The sequence below is a fragment of the Aulonocara stuartgranti genome, assembly GCF_965226115.1.
Source record: "Aulonocara stuartgranti genome assembly, chromosome: 4".
Classification (NCBI taxonomy): domain Eukaryota; kingdom Metazoa; phylum Chordata; class Actinopteri; order Cichliformes; family Cichlidae; genus Aulonocara; species Aulonocara stuartgranti.
In genome coordinates this window covers 5,323,868-5,349,897 of record NC_138942.1, presented here as the reverse complement: position 1 = coordinate 5,349,897, position 26,030 = coordinate 5,323,868, and the positions used below count along the sequence as shown (strand labels likewise).

The window sequence follows — 26,030 nt, the reverse complement described above, 5'->3', positions numbered from 1 at the left end:
TTAGTCCACTAAGTACCAACTGAATGCCATTTAAACAGCACAGTCTGAGCATTATTACTGACCATGTCCATCCCTTTTGACCACAGCGTGCTCATGTTCTGATGGCTGTTTCCAGCAGGAAAAAGCACCACGTCACAAAACTCAAATCATCATCTCAAACTGGCCACTTAAACATGATAAGCTCACTGTACTCAGATGGCTTCCACAGCCTCCACATCTCTTCCAATAGAGCCCATTTGACATGTGATAGAAGAAGAGCAAGTGTGTGAGGCAATCAACACAGACCGAAATCTTTGACGAATGTTTCCAGCATCTTGTTGAATCTATGCCACATGGAGTTCAGGTAATCCTGAAGTCAAGCCGGGATCCAACCCAGTACTACCTAATAAAGTGAGTGATGAGTGTACAACTGGCGTTATCTGATGTTCAAATTTATTCTAGAAAAAAAATGCAAATTCAGGCATATTTCTATAGAAAATACCTCACCTGCATTATAACCATAAAATAGCAACAAAAAAAGGCTCCACCTCAATGTACGTAACTTTTTGGTGATATCACTTTCTTTCAATTTTAACAATCGCTGCTGTTTCCAAAAGAAACATTTTACAACACATATCTCTAAAAGGCGTGCTCTCACTCTGAGCCAGGAATCTACCTGAGTAGCACTTACATCCACCCAACATCACAGCTTTATATCTGTTTATATCTTAAAGGGCTTTTTAATAGAGCAGTTCATTAATGTGTCACTCAGAGCTTGATTTATAGAACGTCATTTGTTATAAAACAAAAACGTGGTGAGGCTGACATTTTCCTGGCTGTTTACTGCATTATCTGAATGATGTAGTGATAAATAGATTTTTTTTTAAACCCTCTCTAAAGACCTTTAACTGCAATGTGACAAGAAAATTAAACTTTATCCAGTATTTGGACTTCCATGAAAGCATGGATTATACAATTTGTGGATAGAAAATACATGTTTATTGTCTTTAAATAGTGTCAGTAAGTTTATTTGATTGGTTTGTGTTTTGTTGTTAGTGCGCACCCAAAAAGTAAATCCACTAATGTTTTTCGACACATTCGTCACCTTCATGGGGCATAAAAATGGACATTTTCTTGTCATATCTTCACAAATACATATGCAAATAAAATCAGAAAAAATGGGAGACACAGTTTAGATGTTCTCAGGAAACATAAACGTTATCCAGGTGTAGATATCCTAGTGTGTGTAGGGATTTGTGCATGTTGTGCACCTCAACCTTGGAGGTATGTAGTCTTGGCTTGCTCTTTTTCCTGAAGCAATTATTTTTAATCAACTACATGTATCTGGATTTATAGACAACTGAACACAGAATAGCCACAATTTTTGCTTGTAATGGATGATTTTTAAAATGAGGACTTTACAACTTTTAAGCATGTTTGGCACGTTTCCTCTTACCAGCAGATTTCAGCAGCAAAAAATACAATAAAAAGCTAGTAGTGAAAGCTGTACTTTGTATGTACATTAGTTAAGTTCAGAGCATACTGAGTACAAAGTTCCTTTATTACCATGTTTGGCAGGACAACTGAACAAACGCAAAGATGGTAAATCAGCTTGTTTAAGTGTCACATAATTTACAAACCACATGCTTTTACAATCATGAGCCACATGTGAGGCCCACATGCACAGATACATCCTGCCACAAAAAATCCTCTGCCTGGCTGAAATCACGCTAGCATGTGCCCACGCTGCAGTCTTAGTTAAACCATAACTGTAACGTTTCATGGTAAAATATACGGTGAGAGTTTGGAGCAGTAAAATGGAACCTCAGTAGGGGGCGCTCCTTCCTCTTACAACCCGAGCGGACCAGAGGCTGGAATTATCATCAGACACTGGAGAGACCTACAAGCCCATGAAGGCTTCTTCTATAAATACACACAAATATACATAGCTTCATACATAAAGGTATACTGGTGTCATATTGTACACTTATATATATATATAGGAATATATTAATATCAAAGACATACACATGCTTACATACTAATCAAAAATAACTTAGATTATGAAAGATAAATCATACAAAAACAGTACTTCTTAAAGTAAAATTTCTATAGGACAATTTTCCCTAAGATCTAGTGTTGAGGTCTTCTTGTTTTTTTAAATGCAAAAGTCACATAAAGTTGTAGTGGAAGGAAAAGAGATATCTGAAAAGGTCTGGATTTAAGAAGAGATAGCTTCCCTCATGTTCTAGGAAAGACCACGAGGAAGAGAAAGTGCACACAGAAGGATGTCAGAGCTGCTCTGCTCTGTGTCACTTCACTTTGTGCTGTCTCTTAAGCCCTCCCCCTTCTTGTCAAAACTTCCCTCCCCGTTGCCGGATTTGCTCTGGACAGCAGCACACAGACGCAGGACGAGTTGATTCGAATCCACCTCCATGCGATTCTGTTTCTATTATCTTTGGTGAGTGCTCGCACGTACGACTGCTTGACTCTACACTCACTGTTCCACTGTTTTTTATCCACTCCCAAGCAGCTGCCCCCAGCCACACCTATCCCTCGAGGTTTGAGAGATTTCGCTGATGCAACAGCACCCTTTGACTGGATCCGGTTGTTGGGATGGTGGCAGTTAGTTTCATAGAAGTACTGTTGTAGAGGTCCTCTCTGAGTCTGGATTTCCTGTAAGACACTGACATTCTCTCCTTTGAAGTCAGTGGCTTCTGTCTTGTTAACCCACACACTTATTGCCTCGCACACCGACTGTTCCCTTGACCTAATACCCTCCTTTGATCTGTCAGTCAAATGTGAGCGTTTATCCCTTTTAACAGGATGGACACCCTCGCGGGTTAATCTAGCAGAGTCTGCCCAAGACAAAGTCGTACTCCTGTCGAGTGCGCGGTCGCCGTGACCCTCGATGCGCTCGTCCATGGCCTCCTGCTCCTCCCAATCCCTGTCCTCCTCCAGCATGCCAGTCTCTAACATGAGCAAAAGAGGTGGGTCCTCCGGAGGTGATGGAGAGGATGAGAACAGGACCCGAGGATGAGCATCGAGAAACAACTCGTCTCCCTTTAAGATGTTATCCAGCCCTCCCAGACCCAGACCATCCTCCATTGTCAGACTTTCTTTAGGAAAACCTCTTCCAGTTCCCACGGTCCTCTGGCTCGCTGTCCCGATTTTTTGTGTATCTCTGAACTGATCTGAAGTTGTAGTCAGTTTTGGTCCTGTTTGACCCTTATGTGTTGTAGCAGGACTCACATGGTTTTCCAATGCAGAAACCTGCAATGGCCTATCAGTAGCGTCCTGAAGATTGTCTTTCTTGGAAAAGTCCACAAAGCCTGCGTATTCATACCTGCTGGTGCTGCCAGGTTTGTAATCCTTGGGAACAGAACTATCCTGGGAAACATCCTCGGCCCTGAGTGTAGCTCGTTCTGTGGGAACATCTAAGCTGCTTCTGTCATTGCTGCCTGAGTTGCTGTTTGATTGGTGGGTTCCTCGACTCTCCACCTTGAATGTCTCTTCGTGTATAGGTTTTACATAATCCTTACGGCTCTGGAGGTTTTGTCTGTTGCTGTGTTGACTGAGCGCAGCAGTCATGTTGTAGTCCGTCTGCGAGGCACTTCCATTGAAGCTGTAGTCCGCGGGGGCAGCTGCGAGGCGAGCGGCTGGGTCATGCCGGTGCTCTCTGCGTTTGTCGAAGCCAGGCTCGGCGGTCGCAGTAGCAATCTTGGACACGGGGTTGTGAGGGAAGGGCAGGGCCGAGGCAATCACCATGGCAACCAGGGGAAGCCAGTGCATCACTCCCAAGACGTATCAGCTGGTGGTTAAAATAGAGCAGACACAAGAGGAGAGAGAGCCAACGTTACTTTATACAATGCAAATTGTGGCTTATACAGTTAAACCAAGCACCACAATTAAAGTGTAAATTGAGAGGTTTTACTGGTGGCCTACAGCTTTATGAGACTGGTGCTTTAACTGCTGAGGTATGGCTCTAAAATCTTGGCAGAACTCGTGGAAAAATAGGTACAGCGAGGTCGATCTTTGTTTCTGCAAGAGGAGTTCAGCTATGAATGGTGCACACTTTGAAGAGCTCACCTCCGACAGACTGGCACGTATGTGTGTCAGAAACTTTACAGCCAAAGCTTTTAAAGGCATGATTTGTTTCTCTTCTGCTGTTGCTACTTTTCTTCAGAATTCAAGAATCTGGGACTTTCTTCTACATGTTGTAACTTACAATATACCTTCTTGTCAAAACACACACACATAATATGAAAGCATACCAATACAGCTGAGATAAACCGCAAGTATTCTACCTGTTTACACCTGGGCTGTGAGTGAACTGGTGATGGAAATTTAATGACGGATACAGTACTGCATTCAGCTGCACTAGCCTGGAAGAGTTTCAATTATAGAGTGATCGCTATTGTAAACGTCCTGCCTGCCATAACCTGTATTATCTAAACTTTGTGCAGCTTGTAGTTACAAAAGGCTTTAGTGCTGCTTTTTGTGTGGCAAAAATAAGAAGCTGAAATTCTTCTGTATAACTCCTTTAGGTCATATACACAATATTATGTTATAAAAAGTACATACTAAGCATTTCATAAAACGCATAGTTAACTGTTGACTAGTTAGTTCACTATTATTGTTTTTGCCCATTTTACCTGGTCACAGAATCTTAGAAGAGCTCAATATTATTACAATATGACACCCACAATAACAATTCAGGGATTTCTATGCACAGAGAGATTTTTGGAGAATAAGTGGCACTTATAAGGTTAATAAGTTTGATATATGTAGACCAATAAAACGAATCATAATACAATACTTGCTGCATTACATGACTATTATTTAGGCTAGGGTACCATGTTGGTGTAACTGAACTGTGGTGTCAGTGGGAGTAGCATTGTATCAACACTATCCAATTTGTTAGCTCTGTCATTTCCTTCTCCCCTTGTCTGTAACACACACACACACACATTACAGACGCGTAAATATCCTGTTATGACAGGCCTGATCCCTTCATTACGCTGATAAATTTCCAATTCACTCATGACCTGAATCATATTTAGACATTACAGTTTTCACAATTATGCTGTGGGACCTGAGATACAGTTAAACACCAGTTAAACTCCTGGTTTCAATAGTTTGTCTGACCACTAATTTGAAGGCAAAAAACTTTATTGCCAACCTATCAGATGTGCACAGTTTACAGCTTTTTTTTTCATCTAAAAAATTATGAGCAAATTTCCTGAAAATCAAAACTAACTGTTAGTATAAATATAGTCAACCAGACCGCACACTCCCTCGTGTAAGCCAAATGTAAACAATTCCTGACACGCAAAGGACGTTTAGGGTGAATTGCTTTGTCAACTCTGACATTATGTGAATGAAATAAAAAGTGAGATGACTCACATGTGACTCAATGTGAGGTTGCCCTCTGACTAACAGTAAAAATATTCCAGCCACCAATCTATACCGCAGGTCCAGCGAGACGGTATTCAAGCAGTACTCACGAGCCTACACGGGGGAGGTAAGTGAGGATTTAGTTATTTGTTTAAAAGCAGGGAAAAGGTCAATTGGAAAGAGTAAAAAATGGAATGATGGGAATGTCAGTGATGTAACGTTGCTGGCGAGGCTCCTTCGTGGCAAAGGATGCAGACTTCTAAAAAACCACAGCAACATAAAATACGTGTCAAAAACGGAATGTTATGACTTCGTTTGTTTGCTGATATTATAATTGTTTGTTTTAACAGGTGTGTAAGAGCGACTGGGCGGGGGGATCATCGGTGGCTATCAGTGAGTGTGTGAATGAGTGGTGACAAAACTAAATCCTTCCTGTGACAGGACCTGTAACTCAATAGAACCACACCCGGGACACAATGCTGCCAGCGAGACGCAGCAAGGTTTGGTTGAGACATCATTCATGCTGTCACCCAAGGTGCTGCCGCTCAAAGTGCCTGCTGACGCCAAATCACACCTCAGCGTGTAGAGCTACATGTTTGCTTAGTTTACTGATCAGTGTACCAGGCCTGCCAAATGTTTTGTGTGATGGAAACCAATTAAAGTGATAAATCTGACCGTTAACACGAAGGGGAAGTACAGGATCAAATATCCCGGACAGCTGTGGAATATGTGATCAGTTGGAGTTACAGGTTTCCTAAAGGCCTTTGTGGAGCACTCAGACATCACACCGAGGGCAGGCAGGCTGACCGTCTAAGTGGTTTCTTTGTAAAACAGCAGCAGCAGGAGCTGCACTTCATCACCATGCTCCATTTGCCACAATGACATGCATCATTTGCTCTCCCTGCAAGGCTAGACACAAAGTTCTTCCACCGTCTGGACCAAACTCAAGCCCTCGCAACCTACACCCCCTCTCCACAAATGAGTATGCACAAATACCCCAGGCCGTCTAATTCAAAAACCTCACCTAGTAAGTAAAACCCTACTCGAGGCTGCACTCTTATGTTAATCCTAATCACCGTAGCCTGAGAGCCTTCAAAATGAGCAGCACAGGAAGAATACCACAGGATATACAGCCTAAACAAACAGATGGAACCACCTCATCGAGCAAAAATCCATGAATAAACAGACTAAACTTTGAGGACACTAACGGAGAGACCTCCAAGAACTCCATTTCTTAGCACTGATTAATATAAGTCCTTGATAGCTCACATGCTGGCTTTCTTTTCTCTGCAATCACATTGGCTGTGCATTCATTTAAGCTTCAGAAAAGCAGTCAAAACAAGGCGGAAGATACAACTTGTTCCCAACCTCTGCAATACAACATTCCCAGCAGATATGAGCATACGTCAGGGAGCATTTTTACGTGACAGGTTGAAACTGTCCTATTTCACTTTGTTTTTAACCACTCTTAAAATGCAATGTTTCCCCTCGCTCTGACAGTTCAGCATTTTACTTTATATCTCTTTCTATGTATTTATTTTTTTAACTCATTTTTATCAGATTAATGTGCTGCTTTTTCTGGTTCTTACATTAAACAGCGCTTTTAGCTGAACACAGATTCGGTCTTTTTTATGGACACTTTTAAATACACATAATTGACATTTATTATTTTGTAAAGACATTTAAGAAGCTGATAAAGTTTTTATAATTCACTTGAAAAATTACAATACAGTAGACACTAACTTCCTGTTAATGGATGATAACTTGTCATACATTTTTCTGTATTATCAAGCCACTTTAAGTTAGCGTGAAACACATGCATCAATCCACATTCTTCACGTGCCGTCACTCAAAACTCTTGCTCAACATTAACAATAGAAAAACTTTAAACACAGAATATAAACATAAGTGTTTTTCTGAGTAGATCTGACACCTGGAAAATTGTTCAGACTCCTGCCAGTGTTAAAGGGAAGAAGGAATCAGGGGGAATTATGGTACAGTGTGCCTCTGGCTCTCTCTTGAGACCCACCCCAGGAAACACATGCCATAAAGCAGATCCACACCTGGCAATGGCTACTGTGCTATTTAGTCTGTTTACAAGTTCCACATGTGTGGCTAATGTCAGGCACATCCATCTGACAGCGGGAAAATGCATTCAGTGTTAGGACTGCATTCTCTCCTAAACTAATCCTGCCTGAAGTTCTGTAACTTCCCCTCGATGGGGGTGGAAGATCTCAGAGGGAAGCTTCCCCCTGAAAACAGTTTACACGTCAGATTGCATCTTTCACCACATTTTAATCACAGGTTGGGTCTGACTAAACGGTCTCAAAAGCATCTATTAGAAACACTGACAGCAGGAGTGGCTGTGACACTATGTGAGATGGAAAAAACATGCAGGTAAATGTTTGTCCTCCCTCTGCTTCGTCCCCTCTTTCGAGGTTAAAAATAAAAGCCTTTACATCCATTTACAGTGCCTTGCGGTCCCGCTGCGCAAACAGCCCATTAATTCCAGCTCTGTGATTGTTTCGTACCATGCTCATCCTGCAGGATTGAGCCCCCTCCTCTCTAACCTTGGCTCTGTCAGTGACACCTCTCTCAAATGACTTGTAGATCTCTCTGGTTCACACTGGGAAACACTTCTAATGAGGTGCAAGCAAGCCATGCGTCTTCTTCTGTTTAAAAGCGTAAAAAAACCCTTAAAAACTGTAATGAAATAATTTATATTACACTCAAACTTGCACTTTCACCTGCAAAAACCACCCACGAAGCCTATTCAGCCCCTTATCTGTTGACAGCGCGGAGTTAAGAGATCAGCTGCAGGTATGTTAAAATGGCAACTCGTGTGATCTACCAGCAGGTTTGTGTTGTGACTCGGTAGCATTCACCTCACCTGAGTGACTGCCAAGGAAAACAACATGTGAAAAACCCTACAAGTGTCGGGCTGCCAAGGAAAACACGTAGAGCGTCTTGATCTTCTCAATCAAGTGAGAAATGCTGAGCTTTAAAAAAGAAAGTATGAATCAAATAAAAAAATTAAATTATAATGATCAATTCGTGCCTGTTTATACATGAATGTAATTAAAAAGAGAGCTCGGGAAAATAAATAAATATAAAATTATTAAACTTATAGTAGCCTGACTTATATAACTTTCTGGTTGTTATCCTCAAAGTGATAGGACCTCACCAGTGCCTTTGAACCAGGGCACTGATAAGCTTCCATCTTCTAATCTAACTTAGCAAGTCTACTTACTCAAGTACGTTACTAAATAAGTATTAATAGAAACTTTCTGATTTTACTCCACTATAATTTGTATGCAAAATAATGTGCTTTATAATAATTTTAAAGCTTACATTTTTTTGTTATATATTGCAAAATATAATCATATTAATAAATATTAATTATTATAGCTATATAGATTCAGTTATGATGCATGATCTAGTATAATGTATTGTATAATGGATATATTTTGATTCTGCATAATTCTGCACGTTCTTTTACTGTAAGTACTTTCAGCATATGTTGAACCTACAAGTTTTTTTTACTAATATTTAAGCAGGGTTATGACTTTTTAACTTTTTTCTTCACTTTGCAAAAATGTTATTCACATTCACACTTGTCTACTACATCTGTATGAGGGCACTTGAGCTTGGAAATCCGTGTTTTCTGCACCAGTTTTCTACTTTGTATTTATTTCTCATTAAACATTATAATATAATATGTTTTCCAGCGGGGCCCCACTGCCTTGGTCCCCACTATGCCACTCAATTTACAAAATCATGGAACCGCCCCTGTATCTGTAACTGACTGATTGCATAAATAAATGAAGAAACGTGTCTGTATTTCGATTGAGCTGCGCTGCAGAATATTTAAACATTATTTTGAGTGTACGTGTGTGGCATACCGTTTAGGTGAGATCCGGACCCCGCGTCCTTCCAGCTGACACCACATTGATTATAGTCCTGTCGCTGTTGCTCAACTGGTTTAAAAAAGAAACCCCAAATCACTTTTACACGCTAACCACAAACGCTATTCACAAACATGTCTTTCTCCTTTTTTAATAGTCCGTGACATCGCACGAGTGCACCAAAAATCCAATGAGGGGAGAGAAAAAAAAGGAAAGGAAAGTAGTTACACACCAGAAAACTCTCCTGTCCCGGGAGCGCTTCCACTCAAGAGAAATACTGTATGCAATAAACCCACAAAACTATTACAAATGTTGACCCGCCTGAAAATGTGGATATTCCATAACTTGTTACTGCTCCAAGGAGCCCCAGAGAAAAATTATGTCAGTTCAAATAAGTGAGCGACGAAGTGGAGCGCTGAAGAAGCTACCCAAACGTTTTAAGAACTCCGAACTCCGCCTGAAACGCGTTCAACAAAGCTAGCATTAACTACAATCAAAACTTCCGGTTAACATTTTCAAAATAAAACATGAACTGAGGAATTTGAATTTCCATCGAACGTGACGGAAAGGCAGGGCTTTTATTTTAAAGAAGCACGCAGTCTCTTCAGAATGGCCCTGTTATTGGCTTACTGCTAGCTCGACTCAGTTGAGATTAGTTTCTTGGTGGAAGCGCAAAGACTGGGCGAACTCCCCCCCCCCCCCCTCAGGATCCTTTAGTAGAATATGGATAAGAGTTCTGGGGCATTCAGCGACTAACATCTGTCAAAGCAGATGTATGAAACAACCGCTCCTAAACAGACACCTAAAAGAGAAAACAATAATTAGCCCCAAAACAAAGTCACATATCTTTGCTAGCTTGGAATTAACGTGGCCATGAGATGATCTTAACCGTCACCCCTCCTGTTTTTGATCCCCGCCTCACACTTCACAGGAAAACAGCCAGTAATGCCAGTAATACGGGCACAGATCCAAGTTCGGTGAGTTCATTATGGGGCATCAACTGTAAATTATTACAACCAGCCGTAGCTGCACGGTTGTCGTTTGCAAGTGTGTGAGGCTGCAACATAATCCCGTTTGGCACAATCAAACCTGAAGATGTAACTCTGTGTTTTAATGCCAAATCCAAGTCTGCTTTCAGATTGCTTCCTCTATGCTTGTGCCAGATTTTTAGGCATGTTTGCAAGACACGTAGAGATGTGAGTGCTTACAGGTTAATTTCGATGTTGGCATGCACATCAAATCCTAGGAAAGAGTAAATAGGCCTAAATTACAACAGGAAGATACTGTATACTCTGACAAGATGATTAAGAAAATACTGTGCACTGAGGCTATAATTCATCATGTTCATGTTTAGATTGTTGGGCCTCCTTATCTGAGGACTTTAGGTGGTGATTAGTATGGGGACCCTTGAATTACTCTGGCAAACTAGCCTTGTGTCTAGGAAGGCCATGGCTTCTGTCTGAAAGGTTTAAGGCACCGAAGTGACTTAAACTTGGCTTCAATTTTTCATGGGAAACTTATGAGGTGCAAAAAGGTTATCTATTTTTTTGCAGTCACGTGACCTCTAACCAGATTTTGGAGGTGTGACGTTGTATGGGGAAGGTCTCCGTGGACGTGGAACCCACTAGGCAAAAATGTGTACTCCCCAACCAGTTTGCGCAGTTGCATTTGCAATAAGGTTTTCACCAACTGAGGGTTGCAGGGTGCTGCACCGAAAACCTCCTTGTTGTTGCTAGCAAATTGATGCAGCTTTGAAGCAGTACATCATCCATTTCCATTTTTTTTTCAAGTTTTACTGCCATTCAGCTAATAGTTAGCGAGTGTTTGCAGAGAAGATGGTGCGTTCCATGCAAACTTCCTCCCTTCAGAGGAGCAATTGAATTTGACTCCACACGTGATCCACCTTTTGGATCCCAACATCTTCAACTGGTTCTCATTTTGAAGTGCAAACTTCGGGCGATTGAGACAATCTGCTAGTGACCAAAGCACTTACATTGAGGTTTCTGGTGTAATCCACTTCACCTAGTGATGTTCAGAAGCCCTATATATTTTTCGCTTACCAATAGTGGTTGTATCACATCCAAGCAATGTGTGCATGATGTCATATGTTCCAAATTCCTGATAGTCTTCAGGGCTCCATCATTAGTTCCAGGTAATACTAAAGCTGTTTTTGTGAATTATAGTCATTATTAGAAGGGGTGATAATCCATCATATTGTCATTAGCTAATGACCTGTCAATCACAAATGATCAGCCAATGAGCATGCAGTGTACTACTACTACTTTTACAGTCAGTCCATCACTTGCTTTTCAAGTCTTGTTTCAAAACACCAGCATGGGGACTGCTAAATCACTCAGTTTGAGCCTTCATAACAAGAATTCAGTGACGATTGCATGACATCACAATCAAGGCATCGCACTTTTTTACACTTTTTTTCTTAGGTTGAAGTGATTTATGGAGCTGCCTTCCAGCTGCACAACATAGAGACTAAAACCATTAATGCACACATAGTGGACATGTCCATGTGCCACAACCCATTAAAAACATGTGTGTTATTATGTGTTATTTGATCCAGATCTAGTTCATGTTTTCACATGGTTTTGACTTCCATTCAGTCGTGCAGATATTTGCTGCTTTGATCTTCGCTAATGCTGCAATGCAGGTAGTTTGGATGTACTGTTAAAGCTGGAAAGATGAAAATAAGAGTTGTTGACTGGCCACTCTGTCCGCTCACAGGTCTTCGGGGGGAAAGTCAGCCAAGGCCTGTAGGAGTCACAATGGAGGTCTATAGAGGACGCACAGGCTGACAGACAGTTCAGTGGGTCCTCGGCGCAGATAAGTCACCCCTATACAGACCAGACGAGGGTTCATTGCTATTGACCTGCGAGAACAGCGCGTCCACTGAGCCTCCCCACCTTGAATGGCCTTGTTGAAAAGGAGAGCCATAAATTGGCGGATGAGCAGTGAGAGGAATGGGGGGGGGGGGGGTCTACTCTGCCTCCCCTCTTCATCCCACCTCCCACTCTCTCTTGCTCTCTCACATGCTATCTCTTTCTTTCCTTTACCAAGTAGTGGTTTCCATCTCACCAAACCCCTTTTCCCCTGAATGTTTAAAAAGATGAAAGGATAAGGAAAAGAATGGAGACAAAAGAGCGCAGGCTTGTGTTACAACCCTGCCCCTGAGAGACTGCTCATGAAAGAGTTCGGGGATGGGAGAGATAGGGACCTGGAGAGGAGACACAGAAAGAGAAGGGGGGATCGTGAAAAGAGGGTTTTCAGGCCGCTAAAACGGGTCACTCTTGTATAGAGAGGCAGACTAAAGTGCAGTCTTCACTCTGAGTCGGAGACATTTAACACAGGACCATCAGATGGAAGGCGGCGTTGATATACTTGTACTCACTGAGTGATTGCACAAGCGCACATGACTTCACGTGCACACGCTTTGTTTGTCTTATCCACATCCAGCGTACAGTAGAAGCAGAGAACCTTCTGAGAATTTTCGGGATCGTCTTTGCCAATCAAACACAAACACTTGCGCGCACATACATACACACTCCCTAATGTCTCCTTTGCGGCATTCCTACCCCTTGGCATTTACTGTCAGTCGCTCGAAATCCGTTCAACCCTCCCACCATTCTCTCTATCTCCTTCCCTGTCTGAACTTGCCCTGCGTGCACTTAGATATTTCCACCTCGGGGTGCATCAATGAGAGTTTGAGTGGTTGAGAGAAACAGAGCAAGAGAAAGTTGTTAGCTCGGTGTGGATGGGAATCACCTTCAGACAAAGGCGATGACTAAAAAGGCAGGGATGCGTTTTTCTCGGGCTTTCGCGTGCATATGTAACTGTGACCGTTTCACAGCCGAGGAGACCCAGAGGTTTATCTCAGGCATTCATTCACAGAACAAGTTTTGCTTCATACTACCGCTCTAACACGTCACATTAAAAGCTTTCCTTAATCCTTAAGTCATCAAAACTCTTTAAAGTTAAGCTGCACTATTTAGCAGGCAAATTCAATGCTGTACAGTGGTTTTCTATTTTCAGCAAACAACATTATCATGACTGAAACAGGTTTCCGGTCTTTTATTAAAGCCCTGTAAAAAACAAAAAACAAACAGATTTCTTTTATAGCACAGCGCTGCCTTGTACAGAGTCTCTCCCTTCAGAGGAGCGATTGAATTCGACTCCACACGTGATCCACCTTTTGGATCCCAACATCTTCAACTGGTTCTAATTTTGAAGTTTCCAGATGTCGCTCTTACTCCCATCGGCCCCTGTGATGAATCTTTCCCACAGGCAGCGCCATCAGGCATCAGCTTGTTGCCTCTGCACTGGACATCCTCCTGCATTTGAAACTCAGATCCGAACGAAATTGGAAGGTAGCTATTATAGCAATTATTGCAAATAGCTGAGCCGAGCTGTCAGGGCGAGGCTCTCAGTCTGTCTGTCCATAACAGAGCCACCAAGTCAGGCCTCAATTACACATCCTCAGCCTCCCCAAGGTACCTGGTGTCAGTCCTCCATCATCTCCTCTTCCATCTTCACTCACTTTGAACGTTATTTTAGTGTCTTCACCTGATTTCCTGACATTTTCAATCCTTTTCCGTGTTTCTTCCATCACTCGCCTCACACCCGCCGCATTCCACCTCCTGCTCACCCCTAAAAAAACCTTCTCTAATGAAAACTGCACTGCCATTGCTACCACACACGTACACACTGAGGTATAGCTGCATGTGTTTCTAATTTCAGGCGTAATGCTCCGTTCTCCGCAATCTGACCCAATTAGCCAGAGCCTGCTGGAAATGCCCCAGTCGCCAGACACGGTGGCAAAGAGGTAAAGGTCAAAGGTGAGGTCATTCATGGGGGAGTTCGAATTGATGAATGCATCACTTCTGCCTGCCTGTCTGTCTTTGACATCCCTGTGTGCGCCACTTCAGCTGCTGTCCAGTTTCCCCATGAACATATTTAGCACAGGTGGAGGTTTGAGCGCAAAAAGCAAGCCAAGCCTGAAATTGAATTTCACAGCTTACTAAAGGTCAAAGAGGATGAGTGACAGGGTCTGGAGCCAGACCACACATAAACATGCAAACAGCGCACATGTACACCGAAGCAAAGAATGCACGCACACACACGCCCATACCGATACACTGCCGCTCTGACAAACAAACAGCACATGCGGCTACAAGTCTTTCCTGCATGAAACTGAAATTAGCGTATGGAATGTTCACCTTCGGGAAAACAGTTTGGGAGGGAGAGGGAATATGAGCATCAAAGCTCCAAAGCCCTCATTAGGAGAACGGGGTTTGGTAATTCAGTTTAATGCCTAATTAGAAACAGGTTCAAATGGGTGCAAAATGCAGACTGGCGCTGTGTTGCATTGCCTAGCAGTCTGCCTCGTTCCACGTCTCTCTCAGTTTGGATTTTGTGTGATGTGCGATGTAGCTGGGTCGTTGTCAGTTTACGAAACGGCTTCACGCAACGCATGCACACACTCTGCGCGTCTTGTTTACATCATCTGCATCGCTGTCACCTCTCCCCTTACAGCACCCCTCTCTCTCCCGCGGATCACCTCTCAGTCACTCCTCCTCGTCTCCTTATCGGTGCCTCCTCAGTGTCCCGTTACAGGACCCAGTCCACCTACAGCGGCTACACTTTCATTCAGTCTGGATCCCCTAGATTAGACATGCAGCCTAAATAGTGAGTGATCTATTTACAGTTACATCCTCCGTGTTGCCGACGCCGGCACAGTCCACATCTTCCTTGGTTCCCCCCTTCTTTGCCCTCGCCGTTCCTCTCCATCCCCTCACCTCCTCTTCCATGTGCCCTATTTTTTGCCAACAGGGGAAAAATGTTACACATTGTAAACTTTACTCACTGTACAACACCCGTAGGATTGGATTTCAGTGGCAGACTTTGTGTTTGAACTGGTCTGGCAATTAGTAGAGGATAGACTTACGGCTCACCTACTGCACAATGGAAACACCGGCCCAGTTGTACAAGCCCCTGTTCCCATTCTGCCCCTCTCCATCTGTCCTCCTGTGGGACTGTGTGTGAGTGGTGGGTGTGCATGGAAGGGTATGTTTGAAATTCTTGTCGGTTGCACAGATTTCATGTGTGCGAGTGTAAATTTGTTGTTGCTGGCACCGGATAAAAAAAAATCAAACTCAGTAGATGCCAAGACTTTAAGAATACAGTATACAATGCACTAAGATCTGACTTATAACTGTGGTGTTGTTATGAGTAGAAACTAGTGTTTGTTAATGTATAATTTGTGTAATAATCAAAGATATGCCCTTATAAAGGAAAGATAACAAATACTCTACATGAAAAGTGGAAACCTGTGAGGCAGAAAAATGAAGCCAATGCAATTTGTCTAAAAAGCAATTGAGGTTGACTCCATTAGCGAGCCAGTTCTCACAGACGTCCACATTAAGATGTTCAGCTTTGAAGCATTAAAACTGTTTGTAACAGTGTGTTGCAAACACTGTTTGATCTCTGGTTATAGTTTCTCTCGTAAGGTGTAGATTTATGGATGTGGCTGCTTTGATTAACATTGATTAACCTTACCTGCACTAATTCAGTTCCCTAAATCCAACCAGTCAAATGTCTCTCTTTGGCTTTTAGATATTTGTTAACAGAATTATACTACAAATGCTGTGCAGTGTAGCCTGTCTGAGAATCTTGTGCTCCAATTGTGGTGAGTGAAATTCTAATATGTTATTAGTCTGTCACTAATTAGCAGATTGCACCTGTGCAGCTCATGCATGCTGCTTGCTAGCCAAAGCTTTTTAGTGTTAACTGATAACTTTGCACTCTACCCTCTGTTCTGCTCTCTGGGTTGCTTCTCACTAAAACGCTAATGCTGAGGGTTCAAATACATAGTCGGGAAACCATGACGTCACGGTGGTTGCATCCATCGTTTTCGTGCAATTTGTGGAATAAAAACAAATGTTATGTTTGTTTAGCTTTTGGATAAAGTGACATTGTAATATAAAGCATCTGTACAGTCTTGTTATTATATTAATATTCTTCTCGTATTTGCTTAAATTGACACTTAAAGTTCAACTCTAAAGAATATCTTACTGACCTAAATATTTGCTGAATGTGTTTTTGTGTATCCTTAAGCTAAAATTAGAATGGACTCAGCAACAAGTGACATCTGCTCGGCAGTCCAGATTCCAGATCAGAATTTGTTTTTTTTTTATTTTGGTAGTTTTTGTTTGTTTGTTTGTTTGTAATGAGCGATCCTTTTAGAGATACCACAGAAGGTAACTGAATGTGCATCAATTTATAAAATCACCTTTATATTAGTGCTATAGTTTTGAGGTAATTTTATTTTACTCTAGTTTTCGTCTGTCTGCCAAGCCAGCAAGGAAACGGCTGTGCGGGTTTCGTACTATACCGAAGAATGCTTCCTTAATAAAGTCTGCAAAGTCACGTTGTTATACAACATCATGTATGACAGTTGAGATGCTACACTCATAAATCACCCCCCCCCCCCCCCTTCCACCCCTCCCCATAAAGCCTCGGGCCTCCAGTCTTTACGACGCAGCGCTCTGGAATGACAAACCTGAAACTTCTCATCGTCTTTATCACTTTATTTCTAACTCCGTGTATTGATAAAGTGTCACGGTTCATGGAAAAAGCCTGACCCTTGTATGTGCAGTATGTAGCAGCTCCACCCTTGAGCCCCCATGCACTTTGAGGCCTCACCGACTGACACTGATATCTGTCAATGTATGCCTCAGGGGGAAGCTGCTGAGCAGGTTTCTTCCATTCAGTGAAGAGTCATAGCACCCTCCTGTGGAAGGGAGGATAATGATGCCCCCCCCCCCCAAACTCCCCAAACTCCTAACTTGCAGAATTTCCATAATCATTTTAAAGTTGTTTCTTGCATCTATCTTCCACCTTCCGTGTGATTGTTGTCACTGGTAATTCTCGCCTGTCCCGTGCATTCCCCAAAAGTGTAACCAAAGTGATATAAAAGAGGCTTGTGATAGACACAGTCATGAAGGCTGAGAGAAAGGAGGGAGGGGAGGAGATGGGAGTGAGGGTGAGATGCAGTGGGGTGAGGTGGGGGAGGAGAGGGGCTCAGAGCATCAAGCTGTTGTATTAATCTGCAAATTTCCTCAGATGACGCAAAGACTGTGACTTCGCCTCCCATCCCCTCTTCGTCTTCATCATCTCCACGTCCCTGCTCTGCGTGTCTCTCCCGATGCCTCGCTCTTGTCGGAAGGGAGACAGCGACAGACAGCAGGTAAGCTCGTCCGTCTCCTTGTTGTCATTTTTTTATATTCTCCTCTCCAATCATTCACGCCTCGCGCACATGCGCTAAATTTGTATCATTTGTGACTATTCAGTGTTTAATTCCAGACACATTAATGGTTTGTTTCATCTTTTTTTGTGCAAAGATTGTGAATGTTTTGGGCTTTTATTTCATTAAAGACATTGGCTTGGGTGATTTTTCAGTTTTTCAACATGTGGGCCCTGTCATGTTTTATCAGATGTGAGTAAGAGGAAGAAAGATCAGAGAGGGATCAGAGAGGGATCAAAGCTGGAATAAGAAGTTTCCAAAAAGGTCTGGTGGCCAAATAGCTTGCCATCACCAGTGTGTGAATGTGTGCGTGAATGGGTGGATGACTGGATATGTAAAGCGCTTTGGGGTCCTTAGGGACTAGTAAAGCGCTATATAAATACAGGCCATTTACCATTTACCAAATGAGAAGATGGATTTACTGTATGAAGGGAATGAGCTGTGTTAAATGTAGTCCTGCTGGAGGCGATAGAGAAATTGCGGCGACAGATCAAAAAAGGAAAAGACAGGAGAAGGAAGGAGAGCGAGAGGAGAAAAAGGGAGTTTATAAACTGCAGAGCTTTACTGGGGTGAAGAGAGCAGATGTGATAGACAGCCTGTGCTTAAGGAGTTCAAACAACAGATTAATGCACTCAGATTATCGTCCGTGAGAGAGGAGGGGAGGGGGTGCGTGTCTGTGTGTTGACATGTGTTCGCACACGCACATGCAGACAACACCACACACACAAGAACTCAAGTCTTTTCTCTCATTTTCACTCTACCTATTCTCACATCTTAGCAAAATAAAGCTGCCACATTTATTGTTTGTATCTTTTGAGACGTTGGGATTTTCTTCTTGTTATTGTATATGTAACGCTGTCCAACAGATAGGCCTGAGACATAAAGTGTTAGTTGTTGATGTCAGCTTGTCACATCCTTGACTTCCTTTGAATTAACCTCAGGACACTTCTGAAATATTATCCAGAGCCTGCTCTTGACATGCCTAATTTCATTCTACTGGTGATCTTCAACTTGTGTGAACTGACAGGAAATGCAAGTGAGATATCTTTATGCACTAGAAGCCATTGGATTAGACAGCATTTATCAAATCCAAATTCGGTGCTGAATCTGATTATCTAGTATCAAAAGTTTCCTGTTATTCACTGTCAAACAGTCAAGAGGCAGCATCTAGACCCATGTGCGCTCACGTGTGTGTGTGTGTACAGACCTGATGTGGTCGACACTGACCTTCACTGACTGTAACCCCGCTGCTTTTGCGATCTGGTAAACTCATACACCAGGCATGTGTTTGAAGGCAGTTGTGCATATGTTGAAGGAGTTTGGCAGCGCTCTGCTTTGAAGTGCACGGACACTCGTGCTGTGTATCTGTCATCGCTGATATCTAGAATATGGGTGTTTGTAGGGAGAGAAGGCCGTTACGGCGTTTTTGCGGTGCAGCATGTGCGCGTTATCTCTTGTCTTTGAGTGTAACTGTTATTGTGCAGCTTTACAATTATGTGTTAGCAGCAGAAGCAGGCAATCTTATCCCACCACGGTTAATGTTTGAAAGCAGCAATCAAATGTGAATTACAGCTCAGTTCATGTTTTGCAAGGTAAAATTAGATCTTTGCAATACAAATGACCACCTGATGTTTTGTTAAACGACTTTCAAGGTTTTTAAGGCTCAAAATTGGCCTTTGGCAGATGGCCGAATCTGGTTCTGCCTCAAGTTTCTTACTATTAAAAGGGCAGCCTTCCTCGACAGCATTGCCAAGTGTTGTTCAAGGGAGTGTGTCTCATCTTTGAACCTTTCAACATAAAAGACTACAGTTGTTATAAACTGCTGTTATAACAAATTAAATTGTAGTCAATTGAAACAGTCTCAAAGTTTATATAGTTAAGACAATACTTAGATATATCTGTGCATTTTCCTATTTTTTCTGTCTGTTTAATGAACAAAAATGTATTTTATGCTCAAATAAATGTAACCCAACTTAAAAGAAAAATGCTGAGTGTATTTTTAATACAGTTCTGGTGATTTTCTGTCGTGGAACGCCATCATGGTCACAAACTCAAAGGAGAAAGAAGATTTGAAAAGGTCTTTGAAACTTTGAGCTAAAATGTATGTTTAGGAATGTTGAAAAGTAATCAGCAGTTTCCATTTATCCTGATGACCCAGAGGTGAAATGATGAGTTAATTATTTATGAGCTTAAAACAAATTTGAACCTTTATAGTCATTTTAAGTGAGAGACAGATTGTAAGATGATGTCATCTTCTCAAATCTGTGACTTTGCTGTTTTTTTCCATTTATGTAGCAGGAAGACTTCATGTTATTTGGTTGATTTTCTGTCAGACGATCATTGATTAATGCAAAAAACCCAAAAACATTCGCCAGCTACAACAGTACAACACATTCATTTTTGTGATATTGCATAATGGTGCTAACAGGATAACACACCCAGATCTTTTCATTTATTAGATATGCGATGGCAGTTGTGTGTTGTGTAGTTTATTGTGTTTGCTGCAGTGGCCATCCTCATCTCCCTCTGCTGAACAAGGGTGGTGGAGGGGCGGGATGGGGATTATATCTCGATCCGTTTGCAAGGCTCACACCAAACAATCAACCATTGGACATAATCCTCTGACACACCCGTACACACCCGGAGTTACACACACATACACACACATGCACGCACAGATGGTTCCTTAAAATAAAATACAGCGTATATTTGTAACATCCACACACAGAAAATCTTTACATGGATACACTATTTGAATGGGAATGTTTGTAAATTTGAATGCGAACCTTGATTGAAAGAACAAAATAATTATTGATGGGAATTTAGTCTGTGTAGAAAGCACCAGTGAATCAGGTGATTTAGCGGGAGACGCGTACCTTTGATCGGTTTACATGCCGTCACACAGTGATCCCATCTGGATGCAGAAGTTCTCTTATAGTTCATGTTCGTTGCATTAAAAAGTTGAGCCTCTCCTACAGTTTATATATCAAAGTTGCGTAGAAGCGAAGGTGACATTCTCACATTTACTCACTTAAAAACCAAGAGAAGTTCACTTTACAACAATAGTTTGCGTGACTACAACAACTTTATCATGTCAAATGGCCAAATCGATTATTCACGGTCCTTTGTTGCTCACTTCAGATTTTAAAATGTACATTTTTGTTGTGTATATCTAGTGGCAGCCATGTTTGTATGCTGATTTTTAGAAGAAATCAAAAAGCTTGTACGCGGTGAACGTTAAGCTCGGAGAGTTAGAGCTGCATTTGTTTGATCTCTTGGATCAACGTCTGTGATCGAACGGTCGGATTATTTATGTGGAAGACTATGGGTGGAAATGAGGAGGGGGGTTGATGAGCCTGCGACAGAAACTGAGGTATTTCTCTCGAGCTGTACGCGCACCTTTTTATCTACAGCTGCTTGGGCTCATTTACAGTAATCAGAGCTCGCTCTTTGGGGAGATTAACTCATTCTGGCGTGGTGACCCGTCGCCCTGGAAGCCATGACGATTAAGAAGATGTGTCGTAAGTGCATGACCGCATGTGAAGACCGATTGTGATGGTTGTCACGCGCTGCACAGGTCATCATCACACATCAGATGGATGACCGCAGTGTTTACGCTGAGGGAACTCATGTTTATCCAGTCGCCATTACTCTGAAAGTCACTGTGGGAGGTTTTCTGTCTGGTGTCTGTATTTCGCAAAGAGGGCATGTAAACAGCAATGCTATCACTACTGTACCAGCAGGGTTTAGTGCTTCTTTTATTTTTTTATTTCTGCTCTGGCTTCACTCTTCCTTTACCGCTGTTTCAGCACTTATCACTAACATGTGTTTCCAGAGCTCTTGCAAAGATTTAAAGTTGTTCTCTCTTCAAAGGAATATGCGCCTGTGTCTGCAGCCTACCTGGCAGACTGGTAATACCTGTGTCATGTTGCTCTGAAATCCTGGATTACTGTAAGCTGGCTGACCAAACTGAATTCACTGACTTGAATTCTTGCATTTTATTCGTGATGTAACAGAAATTCCATGTGGTGCATGGCCTTTGCTCTGTATTCTGTTTAGGGCTTTTCAGGCAAGACTTTAGAAAGTTAAGGAGTCAAATTTAATCTTCCCAAACTGTAAATGGTCTCAGTTTTCCTCTGTTGAAAAGCAGCAGGTCAGCCCAACAAGAGTTGCTTCCTAGAGGCCAGATACATTTTGTCTTGAGGCAGCGCTGACATTTCCTGGAGCAGGAAATCTCTCTGTTGGGGAAGGAAGACAGATTTGCAGCACCGCATCAGGTCCTTGAGGATGTCTTTGCAGCTTACACTCATCACTGCTGCTCTCATCTCAGGATACATGCTGTTGATTAGTTTTTTCAAGGTCTCTTATCAGGAAAGGAGAGGATGAGAGATATTGTTATTCTCATAGTATTAGTCTTTTTCACATTCAGCAGGATTTTTGGTTTTTCTTGTTGTCTGTTTAAAAAGTAAACTTTACTCATTCATTTTTTTTGCAGTAGCCCCTTTTGTAGGCTGGTCACATCTCAGTTTGAAACTTTTACTTTTTTGGGCTCAATTTTTTCCGCCTACTGTGGTCATTTAAATCCACACAAGGAGCGGACAGTTGTCGTAAACACTGATGAAAAGGTGAGAGACGTCTTTCTCTTATTCTCATTCGCATACGCAAGCAAATTGCATGTGGTCAGCTGACATTACCAAACAATGTTCATGCTAAGAATGGCATAAGGATTGAAAAGAGGATTTGTGAAGACTATTAAGAGGAACACCCTCCCCCTCCTCTCCTCGGTACTCCATTCACCGAGGATTATATCTCTGCAATTGAAACTTGGCTGGGCGTTCTCCGGCCCTGATACGCACCAGTTTGGGATAACTCTGGAAATCCAAATTGGTGCTTGGACTGGACACAGTCACATACTAGAAAGGGGCAGAGATATGGCCAGAGGGAGCAGGAGGTGAGAGCGTGGAAGTGAGCACATAAAGCAGTAGGTATCTTTTTACACATCCTCCCTTGTGTATTGTTCTTTTGGTTAATGTATACGACTGTATGCCATCTGCTCAAATTGATGGATTATAATGATGTCTGATTGCAGCTATCTCATTGAGTCAGACTCTCATTGAGTCAGACAGTTTGTAAATGTGACGCTCATACTTGTGACAGGGATTTGGCACGACCGCGCTGCTCTCCAGATGTGTTTATGTACAATTAATGTTGAGAGATGGTAGCGGTGGGGTCTCTGAAATTTTCTTGGTAGACTGGAAACGTGTCGTGTTATTGGACAGCAAACACATTCTTCCTCCATGACTCATTGTTTTGATGGAAATAACTCTGCTTTATATATGTATCTATATCTATAGATAGATAGATAGATAGATAGATAGATAGATAGATAGATAGATAGATAGATAGATAGATAGATAGATAGATAGATAGATAGATAGATAGATAGATAGATAGATAGATAGATAGATTTGAATTATTGTAGGTGTGATTTGGATTTATAGAGACAGCACACTTGGATTTCATTATTATCAAATTACTCTTTTCAGTAATGCTGTCCATGTGGTAATGCTGACATCATTCCTGCACTTCGGTCCAGGTTAAATATCTATTGGATGGATGCAGACATTCACAGTTTTTGAAGGACTCTGTTAATCCCTAGACGTTTCATTTAGCAGGCTCCTGACCGTGACAGCTTTCTATGAAGTAACTCAACAAGTATTTGATGTATTGCCATTAATTTTCACTCAGATATCAAATGGTGCCCAGAGCATTAATATTGACCCTCTGAGTTGTGAGTCATCATCTTTGACAACCCCTAACTCTGGCTGATTGGGACCCACACCCAATTTCACACCTTGGCTCAGGCGATTAGAGGATCATCAGGGGGTCCTTTTGTCCCTCTGTGGGGGGTTACTCCCACTAGGTTTATATCTGGGACTCTCCACCATTTGACCTTAGAACTGAAGAAGCTTCTCGGATGAGAGGTGAAACGTCTTCAAGTAACTTAAAGAAGTCCAGACGCTTTTCTTTGCAAGCTCCTTTGATTAGTTTGTACAGAATCTTTTCAGTTTAATAAATCCATCAGAAAAGATGGTGCACATTAAGCAAAGTTATAGATGAATTTGTCTTATCTTTCTGTTTTAAGAGAAATGTAGGTGATAAACATCAAAAACACCTGAACAAATGCTTTCACTGTACACAGGACTTCATTCAGAGCGTGTAACACATCCAGGGTTCACATCCTATTGCTTCTAGGGGGTCATTTTTTACCTCACTTTACCTCACTAATCAGCTAAATCTGTTCCTCTATCTTCTATCACCTCCATATTGTGCTGTATTTGGAGTCTGGCAGTTTCATCATTTTCCATTTAAAGGATGATGAACAGATTACATCTCTTGAGTTGTTTCTTCATGTCCTGTTTAGGCCTTGCCTGCTGTGTTTGGATTGCCTTCAGTTATGCACATTTACCTCCATTTAGAACCTAAACCAAATCCTCACAGGACATTCCTGTTGTGTGAGCCTTAGGTGCTTCTGGTTTTCACTAATCCCCTTTGAAAAATAGGCTCGACCACCCCCAGCGGTAAAGTGTGAAGCCTTGCTAGTCTACCCTTGCTATGTTAAACATTTATAGTCTAAGCTAATCAGCATTGCTATGAGATGCTGCAGTTTGCTTTCCAAAGCACGTCGTCATTCAGCACTAAAACCCACCTTTTCCACTGTCCTCACAGACAGGATGACAAACCAGCCGACAGCCAACCAGTCCAACGCAAACAAGGAGAAGGAGAAAGAAAACCAGCGAGATGACAACACAGAGATTGCGTATAAAGATGCTGGCCATTGTAGCCGCAACACACACAACCTGCTGCTGGGACTCACGGTTATGGGTACATATGAAAAGAAGCACTCAGGCGATGCCATGATGAGGGCACAAGTTGAAGAAATACTGGAGCAAAACAAGCCTTTGTTTTGCTTTTATGCACATAGTTTAACACTCCAAATTCCCACATGTTTTACTGAATGACTAGAATTACAACTGAGGTTAGTTTTATTGTTAAAAAAAAGAAAAGGACCAATTTATGCTGCAGCAAAAATTACCACACGCAAACCTTGATGTAAATACTCCGAGATCATTTTCCCATGAGATGTCTTAGGCTTGTTGTTGTCTTTGCTCTGCCACTGTAAACACTTTGGTATGTTTCTCCACAGCTGTGTGTTTTGTCAAAAAAAGCCTGCAGAGTCAAGGAGTGTGTTATTTTTGTCTGCAATTTGTCACATAGATTTAAACCTTGATATGAACTTGTTTACATTTCAGTAGATGGCTCTCATTAGTCAGCGATCTCTTGCATCTCCAACGTTAAACACAGTGTTAGGGGCCCTCACAAAAAAGGCTAATGAGTCCGCCGAAAGGTTATAAACTGAGGGTGATTTCTGACACGGTTAATATTACTACTGAGTTTTACATATTTGTGACATTTGGAACTCATTTTTTAAACCAATATTCATTAGATTTTTAAATGTGCACATAAGGTAGTGTTTAGGCATGCGTTTCGACTTGTCTGGAAAATAAAACAATAGCCTGTGCTATTATGGGACTTTTTGAGGCATGGAAACATAGTATGCCTTTTTAATGGTTTGGGAAATGAATGCAGACATGATTGGCTAAACAACTGCTGCACAAAAACAAAACTCTGTAATTAGCTTATTTTTTTCCGCTCCTCAGGCGTCGTCATGGGAGCCGTTTTTGGGATGATGCTGCGGTACATGCAGGTGACAGACAGCGCCGCCCTCACAATGGTTTCCTTTCCTGGAGAAATCCTTATGAGGATGCTGAAGATGCTCATCCTGCCTCTTATCATCTCCAGCCTTATCACAGGTGTGGCCATTATAGACAGCATCATGCTGGTTTTAATAAGTTAAAAAGTAACCAATACTGTGTTAACACTGTAACGGGTGATTGTCCAGTGTGTGCATAATTTAGGGCACACTCATTGTCCCCAGTGATTACTAACCAACTACAACCTCATACTCCTGAACTTTAACCATAATAAACTAAACTAAACATGTTAACTGTAGAAAAATTTTAATTCTGACATTAGTAGAACTAATGGACTATTGCATGTACATGTAGTCTACAGGACTACGTGTACTTATTAGTCAGAAGTTACCATATTTGGACAAAAGGGTGGATTTCTGTTATAAGCTAACTCAAGCAAATTAACTCTACCAAGTTTGGTTAGGAAGGTGCATCTAAGACTGTATGGGAGCGTCACACAAACATACACAATGTAGGTAAAAGTATTGAGCCACTCCTCTTATGGTGTGTTCCATCTGAAGCTGGAAATTGGAATTTCGTAGTTGGATTTTTCAACTGGAACATTCCCCTCAAGTCGGACTTCCAAATCAGAAAACAACCCCACCAACCTTGACTTGGTGGCAG

The 26,030-nt window shown here is 41.9% G+C and overlaps 2 protein-coding genes across 9 annotated transcripts in view; one reads left to right on the top strand and one right to left on the bottom strand.

The window, feature by feature from the left end:
- Positions 1-1,521: 1,521 nt before the first annotated feature.
- Positions 1,522-9,753, bottom strand: ntf4 (neurotrophin 4). The gene is made up of 3 exons (XM_082531672.1): positions 9,514-9,753; positions 9,279-9,353; positions 1,522-3,790 (listed from the first exon to the last, which is right to left on the bottom strand). The coding sequence occupies exon 3, from the start codon at positions 3,769-3,771 to the stop codon at positions 2,314-2,316; it is 1,458 nt and encodes a 485-aa protein (XP_082387798.1). The 5' UTR covers positions 3,772-3,790; positions 9,279-9,353; positions 9,514-9,753; the 3' UTR covers positions 1,522-2,313.
- Positions 9,754-9,960: 207 nt separating this feature from the next.
- slc1a9 (solute carrier family 1 member 9) overlaps positions 9,961-26,030 on the top strand; it is a 29,543-nt gene continuing 13,473 nt past the window's right edge. The window contains exons 1-6 of one of the 8 annotated variants that reach the window (XM_082531665.1): positions 12,272-13,780; positions 14,028-14,125; positions 15,903-15,975; positions 17,412-17,535; positions 24,322-24,477; positions 25,314-25,466. In XM_082531665.1, the coding sequence (XP_082387791.1) occupies positions 24,327-24,477; positions 25,314-25,466 (304 nt within the window). In that variant the 5' untranslated portion in view covers positions 12,272-13,780; positions 14,028-14,125; positions 15,903-15,975; positions 17,412-17,535; positions 24,322-24,326. Of the gene's footprint in view, positions 10,259-12,271; positions 14,126-15,902; positions 15,976-17,411; positions 17,536-17,782; positions 17,857-21,878; positions 22,218-22,377; positions 22,574-24,321; positions 24,478-25,313; positions 25,467-26,030 lie in introns of those variants that run through there. The other 7 variants (XM_082531664.1, XM_082531666.1, XM_082531663.1 and 4 more) reach the window with 7 other exon arrangements.